This window comes from Lampris incognitus, chromosome 2 (genome assembly GCF_029633865.1).
Source record: "Lampris incognitus isolate fLamInc1 chromosome 2, fLamInc1.hap2, whole genome shotgun sequence".
NCBI classification, from domain to species: domain Eukaryota; kingdom Metazoa; phylum Chordata; class Actinopteri; order Lampriformes; family Lampridae; genus Lampris; species Lampris incognitus.
Genome location: NC_079212.1, coordinates 90,662,515 through 90,690,366, shown reverse-complemented (window position 1 = coordinate 90,690,366; position 27,852 = coordinate 90,662,515). Strand labels below are relative to the sequence as shown.

The following is a 27,852-nucleotide window of genomic DNA, read 5'->3' as shown; positions in this document are numbered from 1 at the left end:
AGGCTGGAAATCGGTGAGTTTCACCTTTAACCTTTACATGGTGTTTAACCTGTCGATATCGGCAAACCCACTACCATGGTCTAGGGTTTAGTTATTCTTTAAAGCTCCCCAAACTCGTAGACCATTCCTTTGGCTCTCAAACCTTTTCTGTCATGCCCCCCTCTGGAGGAAGAAAAAATGTCATGCACCCCCCCCCCGCCCGCCCGCCCCATCAAAATGGTGACAAAATAGGCCAAGTTTAACTGTATTTAAATAACATCAAGATCATGAACATTCCTTTCACTTTTCTTTCAGTAATTTCTGTTGTGCAAATAACAAACGCAAGTTCCACTTCAACTTTATCGATCCTCTTTTTGTGACGTGTGCCACTAGATTGCTCCATCAGTCTGCCATTTTTCAAAAACAGGCAAAAACGAAATAAAATGTAAAAATCACTTTGCTAGAACAATAACAATAAAGTTCAATCTGCGCTAAATAAATAAAGCAGATATTTGGGGGAAAACGATGAGCAAGTCCATTTGTGAGAGCTCAAGTCTTGTCACTGCATTAGTGGCCGCAGTGGGCCTGTTTTGCACGGCACATCTTTTCAGAACGGGGTTGCAGGCGTGACACTGCCACTCTCACGTCATGCTCAGTGTTGAGCTTAGATTTGTATTTTGTTTTAAGTGAGGCAACAGCGGAAAAGCCCATCTTACAGAGACAGGATGTGGGCGGAGGGAAGCAGAACGCCCACAGCCCTCTGTCCTATGAGTGGATACTCCCTCTCCACACCAAGCCAGAGCTCACTCAGTTAGTCCATGGGCCAGACGATATTTCGGTACACTCAAGGTGGCAAAACTTACTTATAATTTTTGAAAGGATCCATGTCTGTAGATGATATTTTGGTATGATAACCATTCCTGAGTGGCAGCTGTATCACAGTTATCAGCTCATGAAGTTAACCACCCGCTAAACTAAATTGCATTTTAGACGCTGGTGCATATCCTGGTTTAGCCTCATGGTCAGGACATTTTTCAATGTTCTATAATATTGTCTTTGGTATCATTTTAAAGGGGACCTTCTTAGCTTTCATTCAAGCCCTGTTGTGGATATTTCTCACAAATATAGAGGTCACTTGAGCTCTTCAACCCGTCAATAACACACATCTTTCTGCAATGTTCGCCTAAACTATATACTTTCTTTTAGCCCTGTGGCATCTAGGAATATCAGGGACACAAAACACAAAAACTGGAATACTCACAGGACTGTAAAGATTCAGAAAATGTATAATATACCCATACTATTTCATTGTGTGAGGTGATTGTGAGCCTTAAATGAGAACTAGACCAAAGCCAGTTAGGTCACAAACTGGTCTCTATACATTTGTTTAAATACACAATCAAAATACATGATAAAAAGGAATACCATAGTGAGGTAATGAACTATTTTAATATTTTAAACAACATTGACATTTACATATACTTAGTCAATGATACATGTAATCCCATATCATTAGTGGGTATATGTAATGGTAATGGGTATATGTGAATATGGTTACATTATTGTTATCAAGCTCTGGGTAACCAAGTCCAGAATCAACATCCTGTGCATCAATAGACTACTACCACAGTAATACCATCAGAATCATCACACTGTCATTCATCAAACTGCTCGTTTCTCTCATCATCTGACTCCCCAAGTTCAAAGTCCAGTTCTGGACCATCCTGCTGTTTTTGGTTACTGCAGGTCTGTAACCTGCACATGTCTGTGCATGGAAGTCCATTTGACAGGCACATGCAGCTTGGCATTTTGCATGAATGCACACACTTGCATGTTAGCATTTCCAAGACCACATCTGGTGCAGGTGGGGAGCGCATCCAGTAAATGGCCAGCTTGCCTTCATCGTCTGTCCATCCATACTCAGTAGGGCTTGGCACCACAGGGTTAGCCTGCAGACAGCACTTCCATATAGCTGCCTGATAGTTGGCTCGTTGAACATGCATAAAGAGACAGTCTCTACATGGTGGCAGCTGGCTGGACTCAACCTCTCCCCTTTTGGTGCAGAAGAGCTGGTAACGCAGTTTGTTCACCTCAGCAGTGCTGCTATTAGCAACATACATCCGACAGGTGAACTGCTCAATTTTCTGGAACAGCTCATCACTCACATTCCATGTCTGTCCCAGTTGACTAAAAGTCTCTTGGCAGGAAGTGTGCTTTCTCACTATCTTCAGGGCATTCAGCTTCCCTCGACCAGCGAATGCACTGACAGTGTCGCAGCCTGTGAAGGCATGTAAGCCAATTAGGCTGTCACAGATGCTGTCTCAAAGTGAACTTGCCAGTTTGGTGATGTCGACAAACCGTGTGCGGTTCTGAGTCCCACACTTCTGGTAGATGGGACAGGTGATGTCCTTCTGGAAGCCAAGACAAAGCACCATGACATCAGTGTCCTCAGCTGTGATGATAACTGACTTTGAGCCCGCATTTGCTGCATGCAATGCATGCAGGAGCAGACGGGTGTCAGCTTCTTCATGTGTGGAGTGCAGTTCTGCTGCTTCCTCACACCCATCTTCTGTCAACTTGTAGCAGGTTTCCTCACAGGTCATGTACAACACCTTGCCATGCAGCATAGCTCTGTATCGTGGGAGTTTCCACTCTTCCACCAGAAACTTGATGAGACTGGTCTTGTTGGAGGAACTGCACAGAAATGTTCTCCACTGCTGGACGTGGTGTCCCCCTGCAAGATTCTTGTACTGGAGAGTGATGTCTCCACCCCGGTTCAGTCGTTCAGCATCTTTGATCGAAGTCTGGTGATAGACATCAAAAACAACATCAATCCTCCCACTCTGTGCTCCCTCATGGAGGACCTGGGTCAAGGCTGACTCTGCCACCTGTGCAAAGGTTTTGTTGTTGCCATTCATTTTTTGGACCAGGCTCATCCCATCAATGATGGAAGTAGATGGGATTGGGATGTCTTCTGCAGGAGATACATTCTTTTCAAGCTCTCTGGCAAGTGCAGCCTTGTTTGTTTTTCGTAAGGACCCATCAGCATTTGCCAGTGCCCATGGTAGTGGGCCCAATGGGTAGGCAAGGACATCCTTCAGATTCACCTTCCTGCTTTCAGCCACCAGGATCATGTGACTGAAAAGGTTTCTATCTGCCTTCAGAACCACATCCTGTGCTTTCTTTCCATGAGCTTGTTTTGTGCTGACATTGGAGAATGTTTTCAGACTTTGCTTGGTCATCTTGTCGTGGAATTTCACAGGTGGTGGGTCTGCATCTAACCTTGTTTGCTGGAATGCTTGGTAGGCCTCTTCTCCTTTCTCAAGAGCTCTCAAGAGATCTATGGTCACATCAGGTGGAGCCATGTTGCCAGTGGAGAGGCTAACCAAATCAATCTCATCAGGGGACATAGGATTGAGCCAGTTATTCTCCATAAGGTCCATGAGAGACTGGACATCTGCTTCATCTCTCTTGATCCTTGGACTCTGTAGATCTGGATGAGACCATTTGCACCTGCCTTGACCTGTCAGGTCTCTCAGCTGTCTGAGGTACATGCTTCTATACTCAGCTGTGAGATAATATTTGGTCACAGCTCCTGGCTTCAAGCTGAATCCCTTTGTCCCTCCAGCTGTTTGGGTGTCTTTGTTCACCGTTTCTTCTATAGCTTGGTCAACAGGGATTCGGCCAAAGGGATTGGTGGAGCCCAGTTGGACTGAGAAGCCTCCTTCCATGAATTCTGTGTACACATCTGGGTGTGTGATGGGCAGCTCAGACATCTGGGCGTAGTAGTAGGGGAGGTAGCGTGCATAATTCATCCTGTCATAAGCAAAGCACCATGGGATCATTGCTCGAATGCTAGCCAAGTGTAGCATCCAGTCTCCCTCTCTGGATGCTCGGATGAGCCCCAACAAGATTTCAACCATGTCCAAATAGGACATCCAGAAGTTCGAGAGGCCGCCGTTTCCACCTCTAAGGAACTCACGGTAGACTTCAAATAGATCCATGATGCGTGTATAAGAGCTGTTCTCGAGGACCTCCTTCAAAGCATGTTGTGAGACTTCTTTCCCAAGGCTGTCAATGGTCTTCAGTGTCTCATTCAGGTGAACCATGTCATTCCTGTGAGTTTCTTCCAACCAGGACAGGAAACCATTCAAGGTCAGTCGCATGAGAGCCTCATACAGGAGCTTGTGTAGTCGCACTGCCCTGTTGTACTTGCGGCCATCCATAACACCAGCAATTGAGCCTTCTGCAATCATGCCAGACTCAATGCAGAGGTCTTTGAGTCCAGCATCTTGGAAACGCTTTCCTATTATTGCCAGCAGTGTGCAGATGGTGTGGAATACCCCAAGCCTAACGATGATATCATGGAACTTGTCATGGTGTTTCCATGTGATCTCGACAGCCTTCGCATACAGGGCTTGGTCAAAGACACAGACAATCTTCCTCAGGCCTAAGCACTGCATGATGCTCAGTGACTGGTTAAGCACCTCGTTGACAGTAGACATTTGTGTCGCTGGAGCATTGATGGTAGGCAGATAGCCTATATTGTCGGGGATGACCGTCATCTCTCCTCGAGTCAGGATGTTGAAGCCTGTCCAGCTGCTGACTGACTGTTCTTCTTGTTGTGACATGCGTGCTAGGACCCAAAGAAGGTTTTTCTCTCTGGCAAGCTTAGTATTGGCTGCAGTATCGGCATCTGACTTTTTGCTTTGTGGTGGCCCTACCCGTTGTCCAGCATTGTAAGTTGGTAACATTGGTGGGAGTCCATCAATGCTTCTCTTCTTTGTTTTGGGAACAGTGGGCATGGGTTGGACAGGAAGTGGGTTGACTGGCTTTGCTTGCACAGCAATCCCATTGACTCTGTGAGATGTTCCCTCACCACTGACAGTTTCTTCAAGACGGTCGATATTGTCCCAGGCTAAAGTTGTGAATATGCCAGGATGGATGTTAGCTGGAAGGGCAATGCCACTCCCTGATGATGAGAGTTTCTGGAGACACAGGGCAGTGTTGATCTCTTCCATCTGTGAATAGGACACACTGTGACCAAGTCGGTTGAGGATGTTTATCAACTCTACATTTCCTGTCAACGATTTGACACTGAATGGCAGAACAATGTGCTTGGAAGGCTTGGTATTTCCACATGTCACTGCATATACTATGTCATGGCCAAATGACTGCAGAAGGCACTGCACTCTCTGGGATGCATGATCAGGATCATTTGAGCCTGTGAGTAGAGAGTACAGGAAGATAATGAGCGACTCTGGAATGGTAGGACATTCTGCTTCTGGTTTGACTTCAGGCGGCCAGGTTTGAGGAACATCTTGACTTTTAATGTCTGCTCTCAATTTGATGGCTGCTTTGGCTATAACATCTTGTGCACTGACACTTTTCAGGGTCTGCAGCTCCCTTTTGAGAGACTGATTTTCTTTGGCAAGTTCCCTCATGGACAAGTTATCGGGATAGAGGAGGAATTTTCCTTTCTCATCAGGGAATATCTGCAAGGCTCCAGCAAACTCACTCTCCAGGTTTCGCCTTATGTGCTTCTTGGTTGATTCCTTGACTTGGGCAATGCCTTGGGAGTTCATTGAAGCTACCAGTCTAGAAGAGAGATCAGTCATTGTCATCACTTGAGGATTGCCAAAAAGCTCCATCCTGATGAAGAGGAACAGCTCATTGTATGCCTTATTCACAGCAGCTTCATACTGGGCTGCAGCATCATCATCTTCATTGCTGGCAACCTCTCCTTTGGAAACCTCTTCTTTGGTGTAAAGTCTATAGCATGACCTGTGGTAGTGCCCTTCAGCTGCTACAAGGTCTCTACTCACAATGGCAAGGATTCTGCTGTCCCTTTTCTTTGTGGCTGCACTCCTGATCTTTGCATCAGCTCGCAGCTCTCGACACTGCACCAGTACGTCTCTCGTATTCTGTCTCTTGGAATATTTGCTGTTTTTCTGACAAAATATGCACTCTGCATCATAAGTCCTAGATGTACTTGGAGCATGTCCAGCTACTCTCTTAGATTGTTTCTCTTCAGCAGAGACACAACTTTTCTTTTCTTTTGCAAGGAGGCCATCAAGAATTTGCTTCATAGTGAAGATACTGCGACACTTTCTGTGGTAGTAGATTGCTGGAATCTGTCCCTCAGGAATGTCTTTTGCCAGTTTCAAAACTGGTGCATGATTTCGTATCTGAGCTGCCCTGAGCAGAGTTCTCCATGAGTCGACACTTTGTAGTGAAACCAGCTTATCTGTATCATCAGAACAGTGGATAATGCACTCCACCCGTGGGCGCTTTGGTATTGGGTAAAAACTTGCTTGTTCACCAGTGGCCATATTCAGTCAGTTTTCACCTGCCACATACAAACAAATACATGTAACTTAGGTGTATGAACACTACTAAAACAAAGTTTACTTTGCTTCACCAGCGTCATATTACCATTATTTATCTTACATAGCCACAAATAGATACATTACCTAGTTGCTATGCAACAGCTGTATTTTGTCCACATGAGGCCGCTAAAATCAACACAAGATGAAAGTTCCTCGTAGCCACTTTAACTAATCATATTAACATATACATTAAAAGAACATGCTAACATTATGGGAAATTAGCTTACAATCTTCTCCAGAGTGAGACAAGAAGATAGATACCAGTTTCCTCTATATGTGTTTAGTTGAAAGCTATCTGGCTTCACGTTAGCCTAGCTTAGCACAATGAATGGAAGTACACAGTACTGGTTATCCTTGGTTGTTGGCCAACTAAGAACTGTCCCAGAGTTTAAGCTAGGCTAATCAGTACCAGGGGTGTTGAAATGCTATATTTGTAAAAATCTGGGCAAATACACAATCGTGAGAGGCACAGAAACAGGTTTCCTGAAAGAAAAATGAAATAGCTGCTCATTTGGAAAGGTTATCATGTATTATTTTACTTCTGTGAGTGTACCAAATAAAATGGCACCAGTGAAGTTGTGTCACCTTGGGTGATATCGATATCTGGTCTGACCCATGGACTAACTGGCTTTGGTCTAGTTAGTTTCTTAGTAATAATGCCCTTCTAATTTAAGGTTCACAATCACCTCACACAATGAAATAGTATGGGTATATTATACATTTCCTGAATCTTTACAGTCCTGTGAGTATTCCAGTTTTTGTGTTTTGTGTCCCTGATATTCCTAGATGCCACAGGGCTAAAAGAAAGTATATAGTTTAGGCGAACATTGCAGAAAGATGTGTGTTATTGACGGGTTGAAGAGCTCAAGTGACCTCTATATTTGTGAGAAATATCCACAACAGGGCTTGAATGAAAGCTAAGAAGGTCCCCTTTAAAATGATACCAAAGACAATATTATAGAACATTGAAAAATGTCCTGACCATGAGGCTAAACCAGGATATGCACCAGCGTCTAAAATGCAATTTACTTTAGGGGGTGGTTAACTTCATGAGCTGATAACTGTGATACAGCTGCCACTCAGGAATGGTTATCATACCAAAATATCATCTACAGACATGGATCCTTTCAAAAATTATAAGTAAGTTTTTCCACCTTGAGTGTACCGAAATAGGAAATTTTGGGCTCTGGCCCATGGACTAAGTGTCTGAGTTGTAAGGCTGAGCCTCAGGGTCAGTCAGATGTCATCTGGATGAACTGCTCCTCTTCAGCAGAGCTGAAATCTGCGGGTGCTGCTGCATTGCGGATCCATCACCCCATCATACTGAATACTGTTGTTTGGGAAGTCATTTTGAAAGAATCCTCTCAGGGAAGGGATGTGCTCCCTAAGACATGAAATCACCGCGGTGGCTCCAGAATCACTGGTTTCAACAAAGTCACTCAGATTCTCAAAGAAACCAGTATTTCCTTGATCGAGTCGCCTGCCCCACGTCTCAAGCTTTCGGGTGAATGCGCTGATCTTGTCCGCCAGGCGAGGGAGGTGCTTGTCTCTCTGCCTTGAAGCTGAAGATTTAATTCATTCAGCTTTCCAGATATATCGCTGAGATAGGCCAGCTTCATCAGAAATTGTTCATCACTAAACTTGCTCGCAACTTCACCCAGAAACACCCGAATTTCCTCTCTGAGCTCAAAGACTCTAGACAACACTTCACCTCACGAGAGCCACCTAGCGTCGCTGTGAAACAGCACAGCTGGATGTTCAGCTCCCACCTCCTCGCAGAGGACAGCCGCGCTCTCAGGGGTCTTGTTTTGATGAAACTGACTACGCTAGCAACATCGGCCAAAACCTGGTTTAGGTCTGGGCCAATCTGTCGATGCTAGCACTTCTCTGTGCATTTGGCGAGACCCTCTTGATTAGTGCCCGCAATCCCTCCGTTTTCCCTACCATGGTCTGTGCACCACCCGTGCAAACGCCCGCGCAGCTCTCCCGTTTCAGCCCATGTTGTGCCCGGTACCAGTCCAGAAGCCTGAAGAGCTCATCAGCCGTCCTCTGCTTGGGACGTACTTGCAAAACCAGCAAATCCTCACACAGTGACTCTGACGTGACAACGCGAACACAAGCAATAAACAAGCAGTCTGCATTGCGGTCAGTAGCCTCGTCCACTTGTAAAGTAAAACGTTTCCAGTTTTCCTGTGAGTTGTCCTTCAATGTCATTTGATATGTCACATACGGGTCTTGCAGCTGTATCATTGGACAGAGGGACAGCCTTCAGCTTTGCGGCGCTCGTCTCAAACAGAGTCGACACCATATCTAAAGCCGCGGGAAGGATGAGCTCCTCTGCTGTTGTGTGTGGTTTGTTGCACTGGGCAACTCTGCGTGTGACTTTATATGACGTCATCAGTGCCTTGTTGTTCACTGATGCAGCTCCTGCTGACGGTATGCACCACGTTTTCCCCGAAAGAACTCGAGTGGCTTATGGACGCGACTGGGGTGTAATGTCTCTGGGTGTCTTCTTAATTTGTTTGGTCTCATCCTACCAGCTGCCAGAGTTGTCAGACATAACATACACACTGGTCTACAGACTGTCTCATGGAGGCACGTTTTGTTGATTGTTCCGCCGTGAAAAAGATTCCGACGTCAAAACAATAGTTCCGCACTACATTCCCCCCCCCGCGATCACGCCCCCCCCCGTCGTGCCTCTGTGCCCCCCAAAGGCTGCTTTAAACAATGTTCCTGTAATGGCTGCTACCGGTTCCGGCCACTCCAGACCTGGTTTGTGTCTCATGTCTTATCCAGCTCTGACAACGCCGTCCCAGTCCTGAGTCCCGTCCAGTTTTCCTCTGTTGCCCATTTGCCCCAAAGCTCTTGTTCATTATTCAGTCAAGTTTCTGTGTATTTAAGTCTGGCTGTTTAGTTTGTTGGTTGTCAGGGCGTTCCACGTCTGCACCATGTTCCCCTCGCCTCTGGTCCCTCGTGTTTCCCACCAGCAGGCCCTTTGTTTTCCCTGTTACCGCGTCCCGTTTGGGCCCTCAGTCCCTGCTCCCGCCATGCCACTTAGCTTCATTTATATAACGGTAACAACCTGATATTTAATACAGCTTCATTTTATGTTGCTCATGTTATTAGCTGCAGCTGTGTTTATCCGCTATGATAACACCACACAGTACACAGTACACACCACACAGTACACAGTACACACACACACCCAGCAGCAGCCTGCCATGGTTTCAGCCTTTCATGGGTTTTAACCTGGAGATGTCATCAAACTCCCTAAAATGGTTTAGGGTTTACTTACTCTTTATCATGAATGTCTTCTCAGCCAATCTCCAGCCTTACCTGGATATCAACCTAGTTCCTAATCCATCATCCATCATCCATCCATCATCCATCATCCATCCATCATCCATCATCCATCCATCCATCCACCATCCATCATCCATCATCCAAACCGCTTATCCTGCTCCAGGGTCGTGGGGATGCTGGAGCCTATCCCAGCAGTCATTGGGCGGCAGGCGGGAAGACACCCTGGACAGGCCGCCAGGCCATCACAGGGCCAACACACACACACACACACACACACACACACACACACACACACACACACACACACACACACACACACACACACACACACACACACACACACACACACATATATGCTTGCTTGCTTGCTGGTTGTCCATCGTGCCCGATGATGACCATCTTCTTCTATTTGCGGGTCCTTTGAGGACTCAGATAGCAGAAGATACCTGCGCTGAGATGGTTTTTAAAGTGGCATGGGGGGTGCGCTTCTCCCAACGCCACATGACTTGATTGTAGAGGAGATGGTTCCGATGGCAAGGGGGATCCCTAGACGACCGGCACCTCCACACAACTGCAGGGGGCTGCCGGAAATCCAGTTTTTTGGAAACCGCCTCGAAGCGTGCCGCCACAGCTTGCTTTTCTGTTGGGGTAAGCTCCCTTAGCCTTATGTCTTCCAGACTCACCCACAAGGCAGCGGGGCAGTGGTTGATAGGTGCCAGGGTGTGTCCACCAGGGTGGGCCTGCACACCATATCTCTGGGGCCCACTGCTGCTCCGAGATCCCCTGCCAAGTTAGCCTGGGGCCGCAAGACCCCAGTTACCATGTGTGGCCACGGGGAGGCCTGGCAGGAGTCTTGGTGAAGGAGAGGCTATGTACTGGCAAGGGAAGGGTTACACGCAAGGATGCTTCCCTATTCGCCACAAAGGCTAGCCAGCGGCAGCAAGCTAAGGGCAGGAAGGACACAAGCGGGTTGGAAGAACACATGCACCTTCCCTCCAACTACACACTGCTGCACTAGACGCATCACAACACCCTGTGTGTAAGTACACACACACACACACACACACACACATATATACACACACACACATACACAAACACACACACACACACACACACACATTCACACCTAGGGACAATTTAATACGGCCGAGTCACCTGACCTACATGACTTTGGCCTGTGGGAGGAAACCCACGCAGACACGGGGAGAACATGCAAACTCCACACAGAGGACGACCCGGGATGACCCCCGAGGATGGACTACCCTGGAGCTCGAACCCAGGACCTTCTTGCTGTGAGGCGGCCGCGCTTACCACTGCGCCACCGTGTCGCCCCCTAATTCCTAACGTTAACTCTTATTCTAATAACAGCTAACCCTAAAAGCTAATCTTTACAACAACCTAATAACCCCCCCCCCCCCACACACACACACAAGCTGAGGACTTTTCTGTGTCCTGCATACCCCTGGTGTCTGTTGGGACAGATGGAACCTTCACAAGGATAAAAATATACTGTAGCTGTAATGCTCACACACACACACACACACACACACACACACACACACACACACACACACACACACACGCCACATTTCAGCAACACCTTCACACCCACAAAGGACACATCCTGTGCTATGCTGCAAAGCGGGTAATCCATCACCCTGTGTCTTGCACAGCAGAGGACGCACACCTGCACAGCGGAGGTTAGGACAGGCCCGAGCTCCGTAGTCCGGGTCTGAAGGTGGGAGAGAGGAGGATGCGGGGCACGGTGCAGCATGCGGGGCGGGGTGGGGTTAGAAGACGCTGTGACGTGTTTGTCTCTTCACATCCTGTTTGCCGCGAGACACAGGGCTTCGGACAGGGATGCGCTCGGGACAGACGGAGGCCTGTGTTCGGCACCCTGAGTGTGACGTCACCAGACTCGAGTTCGATTCCATGTCGTCGTTACTGAACGGTCGTTTCACCGGTCTGTGCTTATTTCGGATGACTGGAGTCTCTGGTTTCCAGGCTTGAAACCGGGAGACGGACCGTCCGTTTACTGCCCAGTTTCATCTGCTTTGGGGAGGAGGAATGACGTCACCGGGGGGAGTCTTTTCCTTCTCTCTCTGAGTTTTGTATCGCTGTTAGTTTGCTGCCTTCATCCGCATCCGTGTCTGGATGCGGATGAAGGCCGCCTTGCCCCTGTGTGGCCCCTGATAGGCAGCCTTGCCCCTTTGTGGCCTCTGAAAGGCAGCCTTGCCCCTGTGTGGCCCCTGATAGGCAGCCTTGCCCCTTTGTGGCCTCTGAAAGGCAGCCTTGCCCCTGTGTGGCCCCTGATAGGCAGCCTTGCCCCTTTGTGGCCTCTGAAAGGCAGCCTTGCCCCAGTGTAGCCCCTGATAGGCAGCCTTGCCCCTTTGTGGCCTCTGAAAGGCAGCCTTGCCCCAGTGTGGCCCCTGATAGGCAGCCTTGCCCCTTTGTTGCCCCTTATAGGCAGCCTTGCCCCTCAGCCTTGCCCCTGTGTGGCCCCTGATAGGCTGCCTTGCCCCTGTGTGGCCCCTGATAGGCAGCCTTGCCCGTGTGGCTGACCGACCCCACTTCTCTCACGCCGCGGTTCTCTGTCCATCCTCCCTGCGACCTACCTTCATCCACCTCCCCCGGTTCTGGTGGGCCGTTCACTGGAGTCCTACTCATGGTAAAGGAGGTTGCTTGGCATCTCGGCGTGTTATTCTGCAGGAGTTTATGTAAAAAGGGCAACGATTGGGGCATCCGGGTAGCACGGCTGTCTATTCTACTGCCTACCAACACAGGGATCGGCGGTTCGAATCCCCGTGTTACCTCCGGCTTGGTCGGGCGTCCTTACAGACACAATTGGTCGTGTCTGCGGGTGGAGAGCCGGATGTGGGTATGTGTCCTGGTCACTGCACTAGCGCCTCCTCTGGTCTATCGGGGCGTCTGCAGCCCCCCCCCCCAGATCGGCAGAGGGGGCTCGGAAGAGTGGGGTAATTGGACGGGTACAATGGGGGAGAAAAGAGGGGGGGTCAAAAAAGGAGGGGGATTGAGAGACTACAAGGCCCGGGGACAGATTTACCAACACCTGAGTCCCTATGCAGAACTTTCCAAGAAACTAACTGTCTCCCTCTGTATCCCTTGTGGGGAGGTGGGGAGGAGGGGAGGACTGTATCGGACTTCTTTTCGTTGTCTCAGGGAAGGATTCTCTGCTCGGTTTCCCGGCAGAGTAATTCTATCCATTTTTTTCCCAACACACCATCCTAAAGGAAAAGAGAACAAACAGAAACAACACTGACACTGTATCCCGTGGGGCCGATGCCCAGCACGCACTCCGTAGGAGGCAGGGTCAGCTGTTAATGCACAGGGCCAGAAAGCATTTATTGGCAAAATCATAATAGCACCGGTTCCTGTAACAGGATTAGATGATGCCATCTGCACCCAACCTGCCCCCCCCCCCACCAACAGGAATGAGTCAGTGTTTGTGAGTAGTTCTCCTTCCGTAGACCAGCTCAGGTGCTGACAAGGACAAACCCAGTCATGGAGAAGTGACTCAGAAGTAACATAAACAGCTCAGGAGGCACCTCCCTCCTGTTCCGCTGCGACTTCTGTTGGCTCACTTCCTTATTAAGATGTCCGCATGTCACTTCACTCATCGTGGTACGTCCCCCCCTCATCTTCTCACCCCCCTCATCTTCTTACACCCCTCAAGTCTTCCAACGTGACTCTCCTTCCTTTACCTCGGCCGCCATCCCTCCCCTTCCATCTCCACTGCCCTACATCTATCTATCTCTACCTTTATGGTTATCTCTGTCTCTGTCTGCCTCTATCTCTATCGCTACCTTTATCTCGATCTCTACCTATCTCTAGTCTCTATCTACCTTTACCTCTATCTCGATCTCTGTCTTTCACTACCTTTATCTCTATCTCTACCTTTATCTCTATCTCTACCATTATCTCTATCTCTATCTGCCTCTATCTCTACCTTTATCTCTATCTCTATGCACATTTATCTCTATCTCTTCCTTTATCACTACTGCTATCTATCGCTACCTTTACCTCGATCTCTACCTATCTCTAGTCTCTATCTACCTTTACCTCTATCTCTACCTTTATCTCTCTCTACCTTTACCTCTATCTCGATCTCTGTCTTTCACTACCTTTATCTCTATCTACCTTTATCTTTATCTCTATCTACCTTAACCTCTATCTCTAGCCATCTTTACCTTTACCTCTATCTCTATGTCTACCTTTACCTCTCTCTACCTTTACCTCTCTTTAGCTATCTCTTTTACCTCTATCTCTAGCTATCTACCTTTATCTCTCTCTACCTTTACCGCTCTCTAGCTATCTCTACCTTTATATCTATCTACCTTTATCTTTTTCTCCATCTCGATCTACCTTTACCTCTAGCTCTGTCTATCTCTACCTTTACCTCTCTCTCTATCTCTAACTTTATCTCTCTCTACCTTCACCGCTCTCTAGCTATCTCTACCTTTATCTCTATCTCTACCTTTACCTCTATCTATATCTATCTCTACGTTTATCTTTACCTCTATCTCTATCTATCTCTACCCATTCCCCCATCTCTACCTCTGACCCTGTTTACACTTGGTTTTAAAATGCGGTTTGGGCGATCGGATCACAAGTGGACAGCGAGACACGTCGCCGTTTACACCTGTGTCCATCATGCGTCTCCAAATGCGTCCTGCTGACCACTTGTGATCAGATTTTGTTACTCCGGATAAGAAGAGGAAGATTTCCTGTTCCGTCCTTGTCGGGGACGCATCAGCGTCTACACTACAGAAGATATGTGGTCAAATCCGTCCCAGACCACCTTGGCAAGTGGTTTGAGAAACCGGTTCACAAAACGTTTGGTGGTCGTTTACACTTGTATTTAGCGCCGTCCACTTGTGATCCGATCGCAAAAGAATGCCTTTTAAAACCAAGCGTAAACGGGGTCTCTATCTCTATCTATTTCATCTTTACCTCTACTCTCAACCTTTCTCTCTTCTCTGTCTCTTTTCTCTTCCTCTGGCTATCTCTTCTCTCTGTCCATCAATATCTACCTCTTCCCTGCATCTATCTCTGTCTTCTCTCTATATCTTTACCTCTAGCTCTATTTCTCTCTACCTCTTTCTTCTCTTCTCTTCTCTTCTCTTCTCTTCTCTTCTCTTCTCTTCTCTTCTCTTCTCTTCTCTTCTCTTCTCTTCTCTTCTCTTCTCTTCTCTTCTCTTCTCTTCTCTTCTCTTCTCCTCTCTTCTCTTCTCTTCTCTTCTCTTCTCTTCTCTTCTCTTCTCTTCTCTTCTCTTCTCGTCTCTACAGTTCACACTTAATTAAATTCCCTAACAGCAAAACTAAAGCCCCGCCCCTCTTCAAAAAAGACTATATCTCCCCCCCCTTCTCTCTCTCTCTCTCTCTCTGTCATCGGTGTTGGGTCCCTGGGGGTCTCGCTGTGTCTCTAAGTGCTGTGCAGCCTAAGAGACCCTCTGCTTCTCCGGCTAAATCTTCAACCAAGCTAGAGGAGGTCTTGCCTGTCCTCTGAGTCCGTGATTCTTATTTACAGATTTCTCTCTGTAAGCTTAATTGGATTTTTGAAGGAGGAGATGCTTCCCCAAAGCTTTTTGCTGAGAAAAAAAGAAATGAAAGATTTAATTTTTTCGCGCACATTTTGAAGAGAGAATAAATTAGATTATGTTGACTTGAGAACGGGATGCTACAGGGAGCAGTATTTCTGTATGTCAGCGTTATTTTTCATGGGGAAAATAGTGCATACCTGAACAATTGCCGCAGTGAAAGAAAGCTGGGTAACTCAGCAGTGTGTGTGTGTGTGTGTGTGTGTGTGTGTGTGTGTGTGTGTGTGTGTGTGTGTGTGTGTGTGTGTGATGTTAATGGGTGGGGCGGGGCTGTTAAAAGGGGAGGCTGCTCTCTGTCCTTTAACACGGTGTCCCCCTGCTTTGGAGGAACAGGAGTGTTTTGACCCAGAGACAACGTGTGCAGTGTAAACGTGCGCTCCAGGTGGGGACAGACCTGCAAGTTCTCTCAGCTGCTTTACATCTCCCACAAAGTGTGTAATTGCTCATTAGACAACGACTACAACATTGATTCTTCTTAAATGGCAATTTATCTTATTGGCGGCGCGAGCTCACCTTTGTGGCGGGCGGCAGCCGCAGCCAGTACCGGTGTGGGAAGATGGCGGCGCGACCTTGTGTGCGGCGGCCTCAGTCGGTGCCGTCCATTGCAGTGTCCTTGTCCCCGTCTGGGTTTGTGTTTTCGTCTGATGACTGGGACAGCTGGTGCTGGATTGGCCTGGGAGAGGTTGGTCTACTGCATCCTGTGGGCCCAGAGACCACAGCTGCGCCCGAAGAGGAAACACCGAGGGCGCTCTGACAGGACGCGGAAGCGGGGCAGGCTAAGCTAACTGCTAGCCCATGCAGGACAACCCCGAGGGCGGTGTGGCGGCGGCCTCGCCTGGCCTTGACTGTGTTTTAGAGTCGTCCTGTGGAGGGCGGGGAGGCGTATCGAAGGTGTCTGGCTGGGAGAGCTGGCGTTGGATCGGCTGGGGGATCTGCTGCGTCCTGTGGGCACAGGGACCACGGCCCTGCCTGGTGCTACGCCCAAAGAGGAAACACCGAGGGCAGTCTGACAGGACGTGGAAGCGGGGCAGGCTAAGCTAACTGCTAGCCCATGCAGACCGGCAGTGTCGACAGTCCTCCTGGCTGGCGTTCCCTTGGACAGTGGAATTTTTGGACTGTTTTGTTAACGGTGTCATTGTTTTTTTGTGTGTTGTTGGTGGTGTCGTTTTTGGGAAATTTGGGATGTGTGTTTTTGTCTTTTGTGTTGCCGAGGGAAACGGGATGTCGTTTCTTTTGTCCACGCAAGTACACAAAAGAAATGACAATAAGCTGCCCCTGATCCCGGGTTCTTACTGCGGTCATCCTCTTGGAATATTCTTCTCTGGTCATATTTGTGGAGGGGGGGTTGGGGTGGGGGGGTTGGGGGTGAGATAGGTTTAAACTTTTCCATCTCCAACACTTGGTTGTATGGACCGGAAGGATCCAGATGGCCCAGAATGAGGCAGCCGGCATGGTGTACCTTCCTGTTCATCATAATAATCCCAACACACACATCCCCAGTATACCCAAGGCTGCTTGCCCATTAAAGTTTCAGTGGTAGGAATCCAGAAAGGAAACGTGTTTCCCAGAATGCTTTGTTTTTCAACTCTGAAACTAGACCCGGCGAGGCGAAACCACCCGGAGCAAGGGCAGAACTTCCTGTAGCAGCTGTGCACCTGTCCCAGAGGGGGGAAGCCTGTCTCTATGTGAACACCTTCAAACCCCTGAGACATTATACACTCCCTGTCCATTCCCGTCTGTCCCTGTCCATCCCTCCTTCATACTGCATGAAGCAAAACCAGTGTTGAAAAGTGGTTTGAAACGGGGAGCTCTCTCTCTCTCTCTCTCTCTCTCTCTCTCTCTCTCTCTCTCTCTCTCTCTCTCTCTCTCGTTCGCGCACTCTCTCTCTCTCTCTCTCTCTCTCTCTCTCTCTCTCTCTCTCTCTCTCTCTCTCTATATATATATATATATACACTACCGTTCAAAAGTTTGGGATCACCCAAACAATTTCGTGTTTTCCATGAAAAGTCACACTTATTCACCACCATATGTTGTGAAATGAATAGAAAATAGAGTCAAGACATTGACAAGGTTAGAAATAATGATTTGTATTTGAAATAAGATTTTTTTTACATCAAACTTTGCTTTCGTCAAAGAATCCTCCATTTGCAGCAATTACAGCATTGCAGACCTTTGGCATTCTAGCTGTTAATTTGTTGAGGTAATCTGGAGAAATTGCACCCCACGCTTCCAGAAGCAGCTCCCACAAATTGGATTGGTTGGATGGGCACTTCTTTGAGCAGATTGAGTTTCTGGAGCATCACATTTGTGGGGTCAATGAAACGCTCAAAATGGCCAGAAAAAGAGAACTTTCATCTGAAACTCGACAGTCTATTCTTGTTCTTAGAAATGAAGGCTATTCCATGCGAGAAATTGCTAAGAAATTGAAGATTTCCTACACCGGTGTGTACTACTCCCTTCAGAGGACAGCACAAACAGGCTCTAACAGGTACTATTTAATGAAGATGCCAGTTGGGGACCTGTGAGGCGTCTGTTTCTCAAACTAGAGACTCTAATGTACTTATCTTCTTGCTCAGTTGTGCAACGCGGCCTCCCACTTCTTTTTCTACTCTGGTTAGAGCCTGTTTGTGCTGTCCTCTGAAGGGAGTAGTACACACCGGTGTAGGAAATCTTCAATTTCTTAGCAATTTCTCGCATGGAATAGCCTTCATTTCTAAGAACAAGAATAGACTGTCGAGTTTCAGTTGAAAGTTCTCTTTTTCTGGCCATTTTGAGCGTTTAATTGACCCCACAAATGTGATGCTCCAGAAACTCAATCTGCTCAAAGAAGTGCCCATCCAACCAATCCAACTTGTGGGAGCTGCTTCTGGAAGCGTGGGGTGCAATTTCTCCAGATTACCTCAACAAATTAACAGCTAGAATGCCAAAGGTCTGCAATGCTGTAATTGCTGCAAATGGAGGATTCTTTGACGAAAGCAAAGTTTGATGTAAAAAAAATCTTATTTCAAATACAAATCATTATTTCTAACCTTGTCAATGTCTTGACTCTATTTTCTATTCATTTCACAACATATGGTGGTGAATAAGTGTGACTTTTCATGGAAAACACAAAATTGTTTGGGTGATCCCAAACTTTTGAACGGTAGTGTATATATATATATATCTCGTTCTCTCTCGCTCTCCCCCCCTCGCTCTCGCTCTCTCTCTCTCTCTCTGTCCATCTCTCGTTCGCTCTCTCCCCCTCTCGCGCCTCTCGCTCTCTCACACTCCCCCTCTCTCGATCTCTTTCGTTCTCTCTCACTCTCTCCCCCTCGTTCTCTCTCCCCCTCGTTCTCTCTCACCCTCGCTCTCTCTCACCCTCGCTCTCTCTCTCTCTCTTACCCTCCCCCTTGGTCTCCCTCCCTCTATCACTTGTTCTCTCTCCCCTCTCTCTCTATCGCTCTCTGTTCTCTCTCACTCTCTCCCCCTCACTCTTTCTCTCTCTCTTACCCTCCCCCTCGGTCTCCCTCCCTCTATCACTTGTTCTCTCTCCCCTCTCTCTCTATCGCTCTCTGTTCTCTCTCACTCTCTCCCCCTCGCTTTTTCTCTCCCTTGTTCTCTCTCACCCTCGCTCTCTCTCTCTTACCCTACCCCTCGGTCTCCCTCCCTCTATCACTTGTTCTCTCTCCCCTCTCTCTCTATCGCTCTCTGTTCTCTCTCACTCTCTCCCCCTCGCTCTCTCTCCGCTCTCTATTGCTCTCTCGTTCTCTCTTATTCTCTCCCCCTCGCTCTCTCTCCCCCTCGTTCTCTCTCACCCTTGCTCTCTCTCACCCTCGCTCTCTCTCTCTCTCTTACCCTCCCCCTCGGTCTCCCTCCCTCTATCACTTGTTCTCTCTCCCCTCTCTCTCTATCGCTCTCTGTTCTCTCTCACTCTCTCCCCCTCGCTCTCTCTCTCCCTCGTTCTCTCTCACCCTCGCTCTCTCTCTCTCTCTTACCCTCCCCCTCGGTCTCCCTCCCTCTATCACTTGTTCTCTCTCTCTATTGCTCTCTGTTCTCTCTCACTCTCTCCCCCTCGCTCTTTCTCTCTCTCTGCCCCTCTGCGGTCCTTCACGCTCCAGCGATCACACACCTTCTTTTTGGGACAGGAGGATAACTTGCACTTCAGGAGGATATTAAATATTCATCCTCTTGCCTCCTGGGCTGTGGTGAAGGGATGCTCGGGACTAATTACTGAGTCAGAGGCCCGTGTGTGTGTGTGTGTGTGTGTGTGTGTGTGTGTGTGTGCGTGTGTGTGTGTGGGGGGGGGGGGGCACTGGGCACGAAGGGCCAGGACAGTGAATACGTAGCAGGGGAGTAGGTTTGGAGTCATTTCCAGCGTCTTGAGTTGATCCAAGCAGGAAACGTGACGGGCTATCCCCCATCATCCCACTGCCCGTCATTAGGAGCTAACGATGACGTAACGGAGGACTACGATACACACTTCCAGAACAACGTCTGACAGTCACCACACACGGTCTCTCTACATGTGCAGTCGCTCATGACAGGACCTCATATACAAGTATTGCGATCCATTAAGATATACACATACCGGGGCGTCCTGGTCGCGTGGCGGTATATTCCGTTGCCTACCAACACGGGGATCGCCGGTTCGAATCCCCGTGTTACCTCCGGCTTGGTCGAGCGTCACTACAGACCCAGTTGGCCGTGTCTGCAGGTGGGAAGCCGGATGTGGGTATGTGTCCTGGTCGCTGCACTAGCGCCTCCTCTGGTCGGTCGGGGCGCCTGTTCGGGGGGGAGGAGGAACTGGGGGGATAGCGTGATCCTCCCACGTGCTACGTCCCCCTGGTGAAACGCCTCACTGTCAGGTGAAAAGAAGCCAGATGTGGGTATGAGTCCTGGTCGCTGCACTAGTGCCTCCTCTGGTCGGTCCGGGCGCCTGTTCGGGGGGTGGGGGCAGCGTGATCCTCCCACGCGCTACATCCCCCTGGCGAAATTCCTCACTGTCAGGTGAAAAGAAGCGGCTGGCGACTCCACATGTATCAGAGGAGGCATGTGGTAGTCTGCAGACCACCCCCCCAACCCCCCGGCTCGGCAGAGAAGGTGGAGCAGCGACCGGGATGGCTCGGAAGAGTGGGGTAATTGACCGGGTACATTTGAGGAGAAAAAAAAAGGGGGGGGAGATACACACATACCAAGCAACCCTTTCCCTGCCTCCTCCTCCTTCATTTTCTGGCATGGCCTCTGTGACATTCACATCAGAGTCCCTCTTTTATCATACAAATGTCACATCCACACACACACACACATCCACACACACACACACATCCAACACACACACACACACACACACACACACACACACACACACACACACACACACACACACACACACACACACACACAGCAGGTCAGACCTCCTTCTGTCTCTCTGTGGTGGATTCGTATCCCCGCTATCTCCTCTCTGATTGGCCGGGGTACCCAGCATGGAAGGAGAGGGTAGAAGTCAGGGTAAAGAAATGCCAGTGGCACGCGTCAGTTGCTTCTTCACAGTTCGGTGCACATGGGGGGGGGGGTCTCACCTGGGGTCAGTTTTTACGTTGTCTTTTGTACTTAGCACGAATCGCCAGACAGGCCTCGGCTCGGCCCGTGCGCCGGGCTCCGTTAGCCACGCTCCGGTGGCCGCCGTGTTCCTCTCCAGACCCGTTTTTAGGGTCGAGCCTGAGCCCGTAGCTCCGTGTCCTTGTCCCCGGCTGTCCAACCGCTGTGAGCAAATTCATGTGTCTCTTTCAAAAAACTACTCCGGGCTGTCTGGCTCTCCGGTGACGTAACTGACCTCAGATCAGAATACAGCGAGAGCGAGTCGGCCGAGAGGAACTCCGCTGAGTTCCTCCGTCACTTTTCCGAGGGTCGCGTTATTGCTTCCCATTGACTCTTGTTGTCGCAGGTCTCCATGGCGTGATTACTCACCAGCGGGAAGTCTCCTTCTAATGGGCTGCGCTCGAACCTGTTCATCCATCACTTGGCTCTCTGGGGCGCTAGACTTGGAGGCCGGCTATTTGAGGGAAGGGCTCCAATTAAGTCTATACGTTTTGCCTGCCCTTAAATTCACTCTGAGAGCTGAACTAGCCAAAATACTTCAGTTTAGACTTTCTCTTACTTTGTCCACCACACAACCCCCCCCCCGCTCCGAGCAGTCCTCTACCCCCTAGTACTTCTCTGCCCAAAGGGCAAGGTATCTATACATGCAGGTAGTCACTTGTCAGGATTAATTAGAGATTATGGCCACTGATGGGTGCCAGAGACTAATCTTGCTCTCCACCAGCCTGGGACAAAGCCTCCACTGTGACCTTGTGGTGGATTTCACACTGACTCCTGGGGAGGAATAATAGGTGTGGCGGACCCAGCCTTCGCATGGCCGCAGTCGTACAGCCTTCTTAATCCACGGTGCCACGGCCGAAACCTGTTGTACTCAGCACATTATATCATTAGCTCGCGGCTCACGGCTCCAGGGGCCTCCGGTGCTCTTGCATCCCCAGTCACCGACCGTGCAAGGTGCAGTCTGGCAGACAGGGAGCACATGGCGGTTTCCTATTAGCCTCTAGCGCTGAAGCATTGAAGTAGAGAGAATGGAAAGGGAGAACGAGATTTGCGGGGGGGGGGGTATCGGCAAGGACACTTGCAAACTCACATTTCCGTTCTCTTATTTAGCGAGCGTAGTATCTCGACCACTTCAGACACTGTCCTCCATCTCTCGTCCCAGCGCTCTCTCAGGTCGACGAGCATTCAGCGTTCAGTAATAAAGAGGTTTCTGCCCCGGAGGCTTCTGCCCCGGAAATGGCATGAATCATCATTTTCACAAACTCTGAAAAGGAAAGAGGTAAAAAAAAACTTTAAAAAAAACTATATGGGTCGTGAAATATTATTTTCAAGCACTGCCATCAGTTAATGACATCTCTGCTGGAGATGTTCAAAGCGATTTCTAAAGGTCATCTTACCCTCATAATGGAAGCAATGAGAAAGTACATTCCAATTAGACTTATTCAAATGACGTTTCTCATGCAAGTGGCCTTTTAACTTTTTATTACGCATCATTCAACTAATATGTGACTAAAGTAAGGTATGACTTTGGTAGAATATATACATATATACATATATATACATATATATAGTATATATACATATATACGTGTGTGTATGTATGTATGTGTGTATGTATATGTGTGTGTGTATATATATATATATATATATATATATATATATATATATATATATATATATATATATATATATATATATATATATATGTGTGTATGTATTTCATCCTTTTTTCTCCCCAATTGCATCCGGCCAATTGCCCCACTCTCCCGAGCCGTCCCCGCTCCACCCCCTCTGCCACCCGGGGAGGGCTGCAGACTACCACATGCCTCCTCCGGAACATGTGGTAGTCTCCAGCGGCTGATAGTGAGGAGTTTCACCAGGGGGAGGTAGCGCGCAGGAGGATCGCGCTATTCCCCCAGTTCCCCCTAACCCCGGAACAGAAGCCTCGACCGGCCAGAGGAGGCGCTAGTGCAGTGACCAGGACACACACCCACATCCGGCTTCCCACCCACACACACGGCCAATTGTGTCTGTAGGGACGCCCGACCAAGCCGGAGGTAACACGGGGAATAGCCGGCCACGCCATCCAGATACCCCTTGGTAGAATATCTTAATGCAGAGCATACACAGCCCTTTAGAAGTTCCGCATGTATTTTCCCCGCCACTATTCGGACTTTTTTCCTAGCTCTCAAAACACACCATCAAACATGTCTTTGTCAAATGAATGTGATCTGGGATGTGTCACTTGAATGTGCTTTCTCTTGTTTGTAGGCGTGTTAATGCTGTGTTTGTAAAACTATTATTCTAAAACGAAAGCAAACATTTTTTTTGAATTATTCTACATAACACTTCATGTATGTTTTTTTTTTACAGTAAAGTATTATATGCATTTTCTCATGTAAGTCTTAAGCACAAATATTGTTTTTGGCTGTTTTTTTTTTCTAGATCCTGGCCATTGTCTCTATCCTCTTCATCGTGCTGTCGACCATTGCCTTGTCCCTGAACACCCTTCCAGAGTTGCAGGACACGGACGAGTTTGGACAAGTGACTGACAACCCCCAGCTGGCCCATGTGGAGGCTGTGTGTATTGCCTGGTTCACTATGGAGTACCTGCTCCGCTTCCTCTCCTCGCCGAGCAAGTGGAAGTTCTTTAAGGGGCCCCTGAACATCATCGACCTGCTGGCCATCCTGCCGTACTACGTCACCATCTTCCTTACGGAGTCAAACAAGAGTGTTCTACAGTTCCAGAATGTTCGTCGTGTGGTCCAGATCTTCCGCATCATGCGCATCTTGCGTATTCTGAAGCTGGCACGTCACTCCACAGGTCTCCAGTCCCTAGGCTTCACCTTAAGGCGGAGCTACAATGAGCTAGGCCTCCTCATCCTCTTCCTGGCCATGGGCATCATGATCTTCTCCAGCCTGGTGTTCTTTGCTGAGAAAGACGAGGAGGACACCAAGTTCAAAAGCATTCCTGCTTCTTTCTGGTGGGCTACTATTACTATGACCACAGTAGGCTATGGGGATATCTACCCAAAAACTCTACTGGGAAAGATAGTGGGAGGTCTGTGCTGCATAGCTGGAGTACTGGTCATTGCTCTCCCCATTCCCATTATTGTAAATAACTTCTCTGAGTTCTACAAAGAGCAGAAGAGGCAGGAGAAGGCCATCAAAAGAAGGGAGGCCCTGGAAAGGGCTAAGAGAAATGGTAGCATTGTCTCTATGAACATGAAAGAGGCATTTGCCCGCAGTGTGGAGCTCATGGATGTAATGGTGGAAAAGAATGTAGAAAACCCAGGGAAGAAGGAGAAAGTACATGACAACCATGTGTCTCACGTCAACCAAAAAGGGACACCTAAACACACAACATTTGCGACCAGTCCCAGCAGGACCCTTGAGCACAACTTTGAACAGAAAGCCAGGCCCTCCACCCCTCAATGCCTCAGTGCACAGAATTTGGAGGAGATGTACAACAAGATGGCCAAGGCCCAGTCACAACCCACCCTCAGCAGCAGAGACAAAGAGCCAGGGTCCAAAACAGCCGGACAGAGAACTGAGATTGAGATGGGAAGTATCCCCACTGAAACCGCCTCAAGGACTGGGGAAGGAGTGACAGACATGAGGAGCATGTCCAGTATCGACAGCTTCATCAGTTGCGCCACAGACTTCCCGGAAAGCTCCCGTTATTCCTACAGCTCCACGGGCAACATGCAAGGGAGGCTCAGTGTCAACCCAAACCTTGAGACCACCCTAGAGAATGAGCACGAGGAATCCTATGGCCCCACAACACCCCTGACAGGGCGAGCCTCAAAATGTGGGTCATTTTCTGACAGCCCCAGGAGCCTGCGCTTTGGCAACCCTCTCAAAGGCCGCTCACTTAAGGTCAATTTCAAAGGCAAGGAGGCAGAGGTTCCTTGCTCTCCCACTTCAGGGCAGGGTGGTTCAGCAGTTGGGGCCCTCTCCGATAGCGCCTCACTCCAAAGCCCTGAGGCATCAGTCTACACAACTGCCAGCAGCAGGACATCCAGCAAAAGTCCTGAGAACTTGCTGCCCAGCATATTCACATTCCACGATGCATCCATCAGCAAGTTCATTGATGCTGACACAGATGAGGAGGAGCATCTGCATGATGGTTCAGGCAACAATCCCTCCCAGAGACTCTTGGAAAAGGCCAGTCCCAAGTTTGTTTCTCACTCCAGTTATCATGGAGGAGCCAACCATATGGAAGGCCTGCAGAGAAAGCTGGGAAATAGCATGCTGCCCTTAGAGGGCCTCACACTCGGCGGCCAGGAGAACCATGTGGCTCAGGAACTGCAGCCAGTGCAGGAGGAAAAGAGTCACTCCAACATCTAGCACGATAGCCAGCTGGGGCAGAGGTGTGCAGAAAAGGTAGAGAAAAGCAGAGGGGGTGCAGAAGGAAACCATCAACTACCCACACCTTCACTTCCTCTCAAAGAGAACAGGCACTGACCAATTCACAGAAACAAAACAGTCAGTATAAAGTAATGGCAATGTTTTCTTTGTCCTTACATGGTGTTACTCTGATTATTTGTAATTATTTGAAAGTCCTTTGTTTAAAAAAGATTGAGCACAAAAAGTATGAGCATTTTTCCCCCCCTGTCACTATTTCTGCTCAAACTTTGGAACACCAAGGGAGAACAAAGAACAACCAAATATTTGGTTGGGCATACCCACCCTGAATATTTCGAAAGTTTCAGATTTGATTTAGCACAGATTACCTTCTAGTCATGACAGTACCGACGTAGAATACCTCAACAAGAGCACTCGTATCATCGCATTTTTTTTTTTGCTAACAAATAGATAATAGTTTTAAGGGGGGAAAAACACTATTTTTTCATTTTGTAGGTGATCTCCGGGACTCTCAGGGATCTTTTTTTTGGGGGGGTCCCTGGATTCCACTTTAAGGACCACTGACTCAGACGATCCAGGTCGGAGAGCATGTCTTTGTTGTGCGTTTGGGGGATATTTAAGTCTTTTGGTCCTTTGGGTTCGAGAGGAGTGTCGTGGCGTGTTTGTCCTCCTAACCCTAACCCTAACCCTTTCTGCAGAGATGCACGCACTTCGAGACACTGTGAGGGTACATCCGTTTCCCTTCCCTCTCGTTCCCGTTGTGCCCAAAGACGGGCGCGAGAGCGCACCTTAACAGCTATTTTTAACACGAACAACAACACAAGGGGGGAAAAATGCTTTATTTTGTCTGTTTATGTATTTCTGTTTGTTTCTACCTTGTTTTATGCGAACCCAAGATCGCTGACCCGAATCCGGAGAAAAATCAAGTGTTTTTATGTTTTCCAAACTTTCTCCGACCTTTCCAAGAGGAGATGCCGTCCGAAACGGACCGTCCTCGTGATGAGCATCGTCGCAGCCGGAAAGGCAGCAAGGGAAATCCGCAGCCATTTTCTACACGGTGAACTTGCAGACTTGCAGTGTGAATATTGTACATGCGTTATAACAGTAGAATAGTACTAAAGTACACGTTTATTATATAAGAAAAAGCAAAGAATCAAAATGTAAATTTATATTTTTAAGATATTTTCTAAAAAAAAGAACAGACTCTTAGATTAATATATTGTGCTGATCTCATAGTCTTGCATTTCAGCATATGTGTTGCATTATTTCGCCGGGGTTGAAATCGTTAGAGGATTATAATGGGTAAATGTGTATCATTCGCTGCCGTTTCCTTGTAAATGTCTGCCCCTCTGTTCTTTGTGCAGTGTGTGGAACCAAAGAGTTTGCTTTTTCTGGTGACAAGGCTTTGCTGAAATATATCCTTTTAATGTTCTAAATTTAAGTACCGGTATTTCAAATTGCTTCTCTACACAGCAGAATCTGAGGTGTTTCAGGGAATCTGAGGTATTTCAGCAGTGCATGTTTGATCAGCCAACACGAAGTTGAGTTACTCCTGTGTTGGAGAATGAACAGCGAGGACAGAAACGAGCGCTGTCAAGTAGAGACACAATAAATAGAATCACAGATGACTAGACTCGCTAGTCGTAGGCTAACGGGTCGGGCCCTTTAGTTGACTGGTTAACGTAGTCGCCCGTGGTGCGGGCGTCCCGGCTGCGGCGGTTCCCGGCTGCCCCCTGAATTCGCCGCGGGATTCGATCTGGGTATACTGCACGACAAGGCGACATTGCTAAACCCTCGACTAAGGGGGGCCGACCCCCTGGCCAGTGAGTCTTTGGTAGTTTACAGTAGTCACCCTCTCATCCCCGAAGAGATTTATGAGGATCTGCACGCTTCCAAATCCCACTGCTGACACCAATGTAACTGAGCATATTTTCCGCCCGCTGCGGGATTCGATCCAGGATGTACTGCTCCATTAGGCGACGTCGCTAACCGCTCGACTAAACGGGGCCGACCCCCCCTGGCCAATCGGCCAGTGAGTGTTTAGCAGCTTACACTGGTGTCAGAAGTGGGATGGTGAACCCGTGAGGCCACCGGAAGCGCGTGCGCCCAGAGGCGTGAGGGAGCTGACTTGCCGAAGGCGCGGGGACGTACGTCCCGAAGGGGGGGGTAGTGTAACGACCACGGATGTGTAGACTCGCTTGTCCTTGGCTGCCCACTGAATTCTCTACAATAGTGTAACGTGCATGAATAAGAAGACACGCTGGCCGCTGGCTCGCGGGTCTGACCCTTTAGTCGAGCGGTTAGCAATGTCTCCTGCGGTGCGGGCGATACAGGTTCGCTTCCCGGCCGTGGCAGTTCCTGTGGTTGCGTTGTCCCGCGAATTTGCTACATTGGTGTCAGAAGTGGGATGGAGCGACCGTAAGGCCATCGGAAGCGTATGCGCCCTGAGGCGTGAAGGAGCTGATATGCTTAAGCGCGGGGACGCGCTTCCCGAAGGAGGGGGGTAGTGTAACGTGCATGGATAAGAAGACACGCTGGCCGCTGGCTCGCGGGTCTGACCCTTTAGTGTACCGGTTAGCGATGTCTCCTGCGGTGCGAGCGATACAGGTTCGCTT

At 48.7% G+C, this 27,852-nt stretch overlaps 1 protein-coding gene across 1 annotated transcript in view; it reads left to right on the top strand.

Annotated features, from left to right (window-relative positions):
- Nucleotides 1-25,219, top strand: part of LOC130130742 (potassium voltage-gated channel subfamily B member 1-like) — a 65,615-nt gene extending 40,396 nt beyond the window's left edge. Inside the window, exon 2 of the mRNA XM_056300541.1 lies at nt 23,315-25,219. Within this exon, the coding sequence (XP_056156516.1) occupies nt 23,315-25,219 (1,905 nt within the window). The remainder of the gene's footprint in view (nt 1-23,314) is intronic.
- The last annotated feature ends 2,633 nt before the right edge of the window (nt 25,220-27,852 follow it).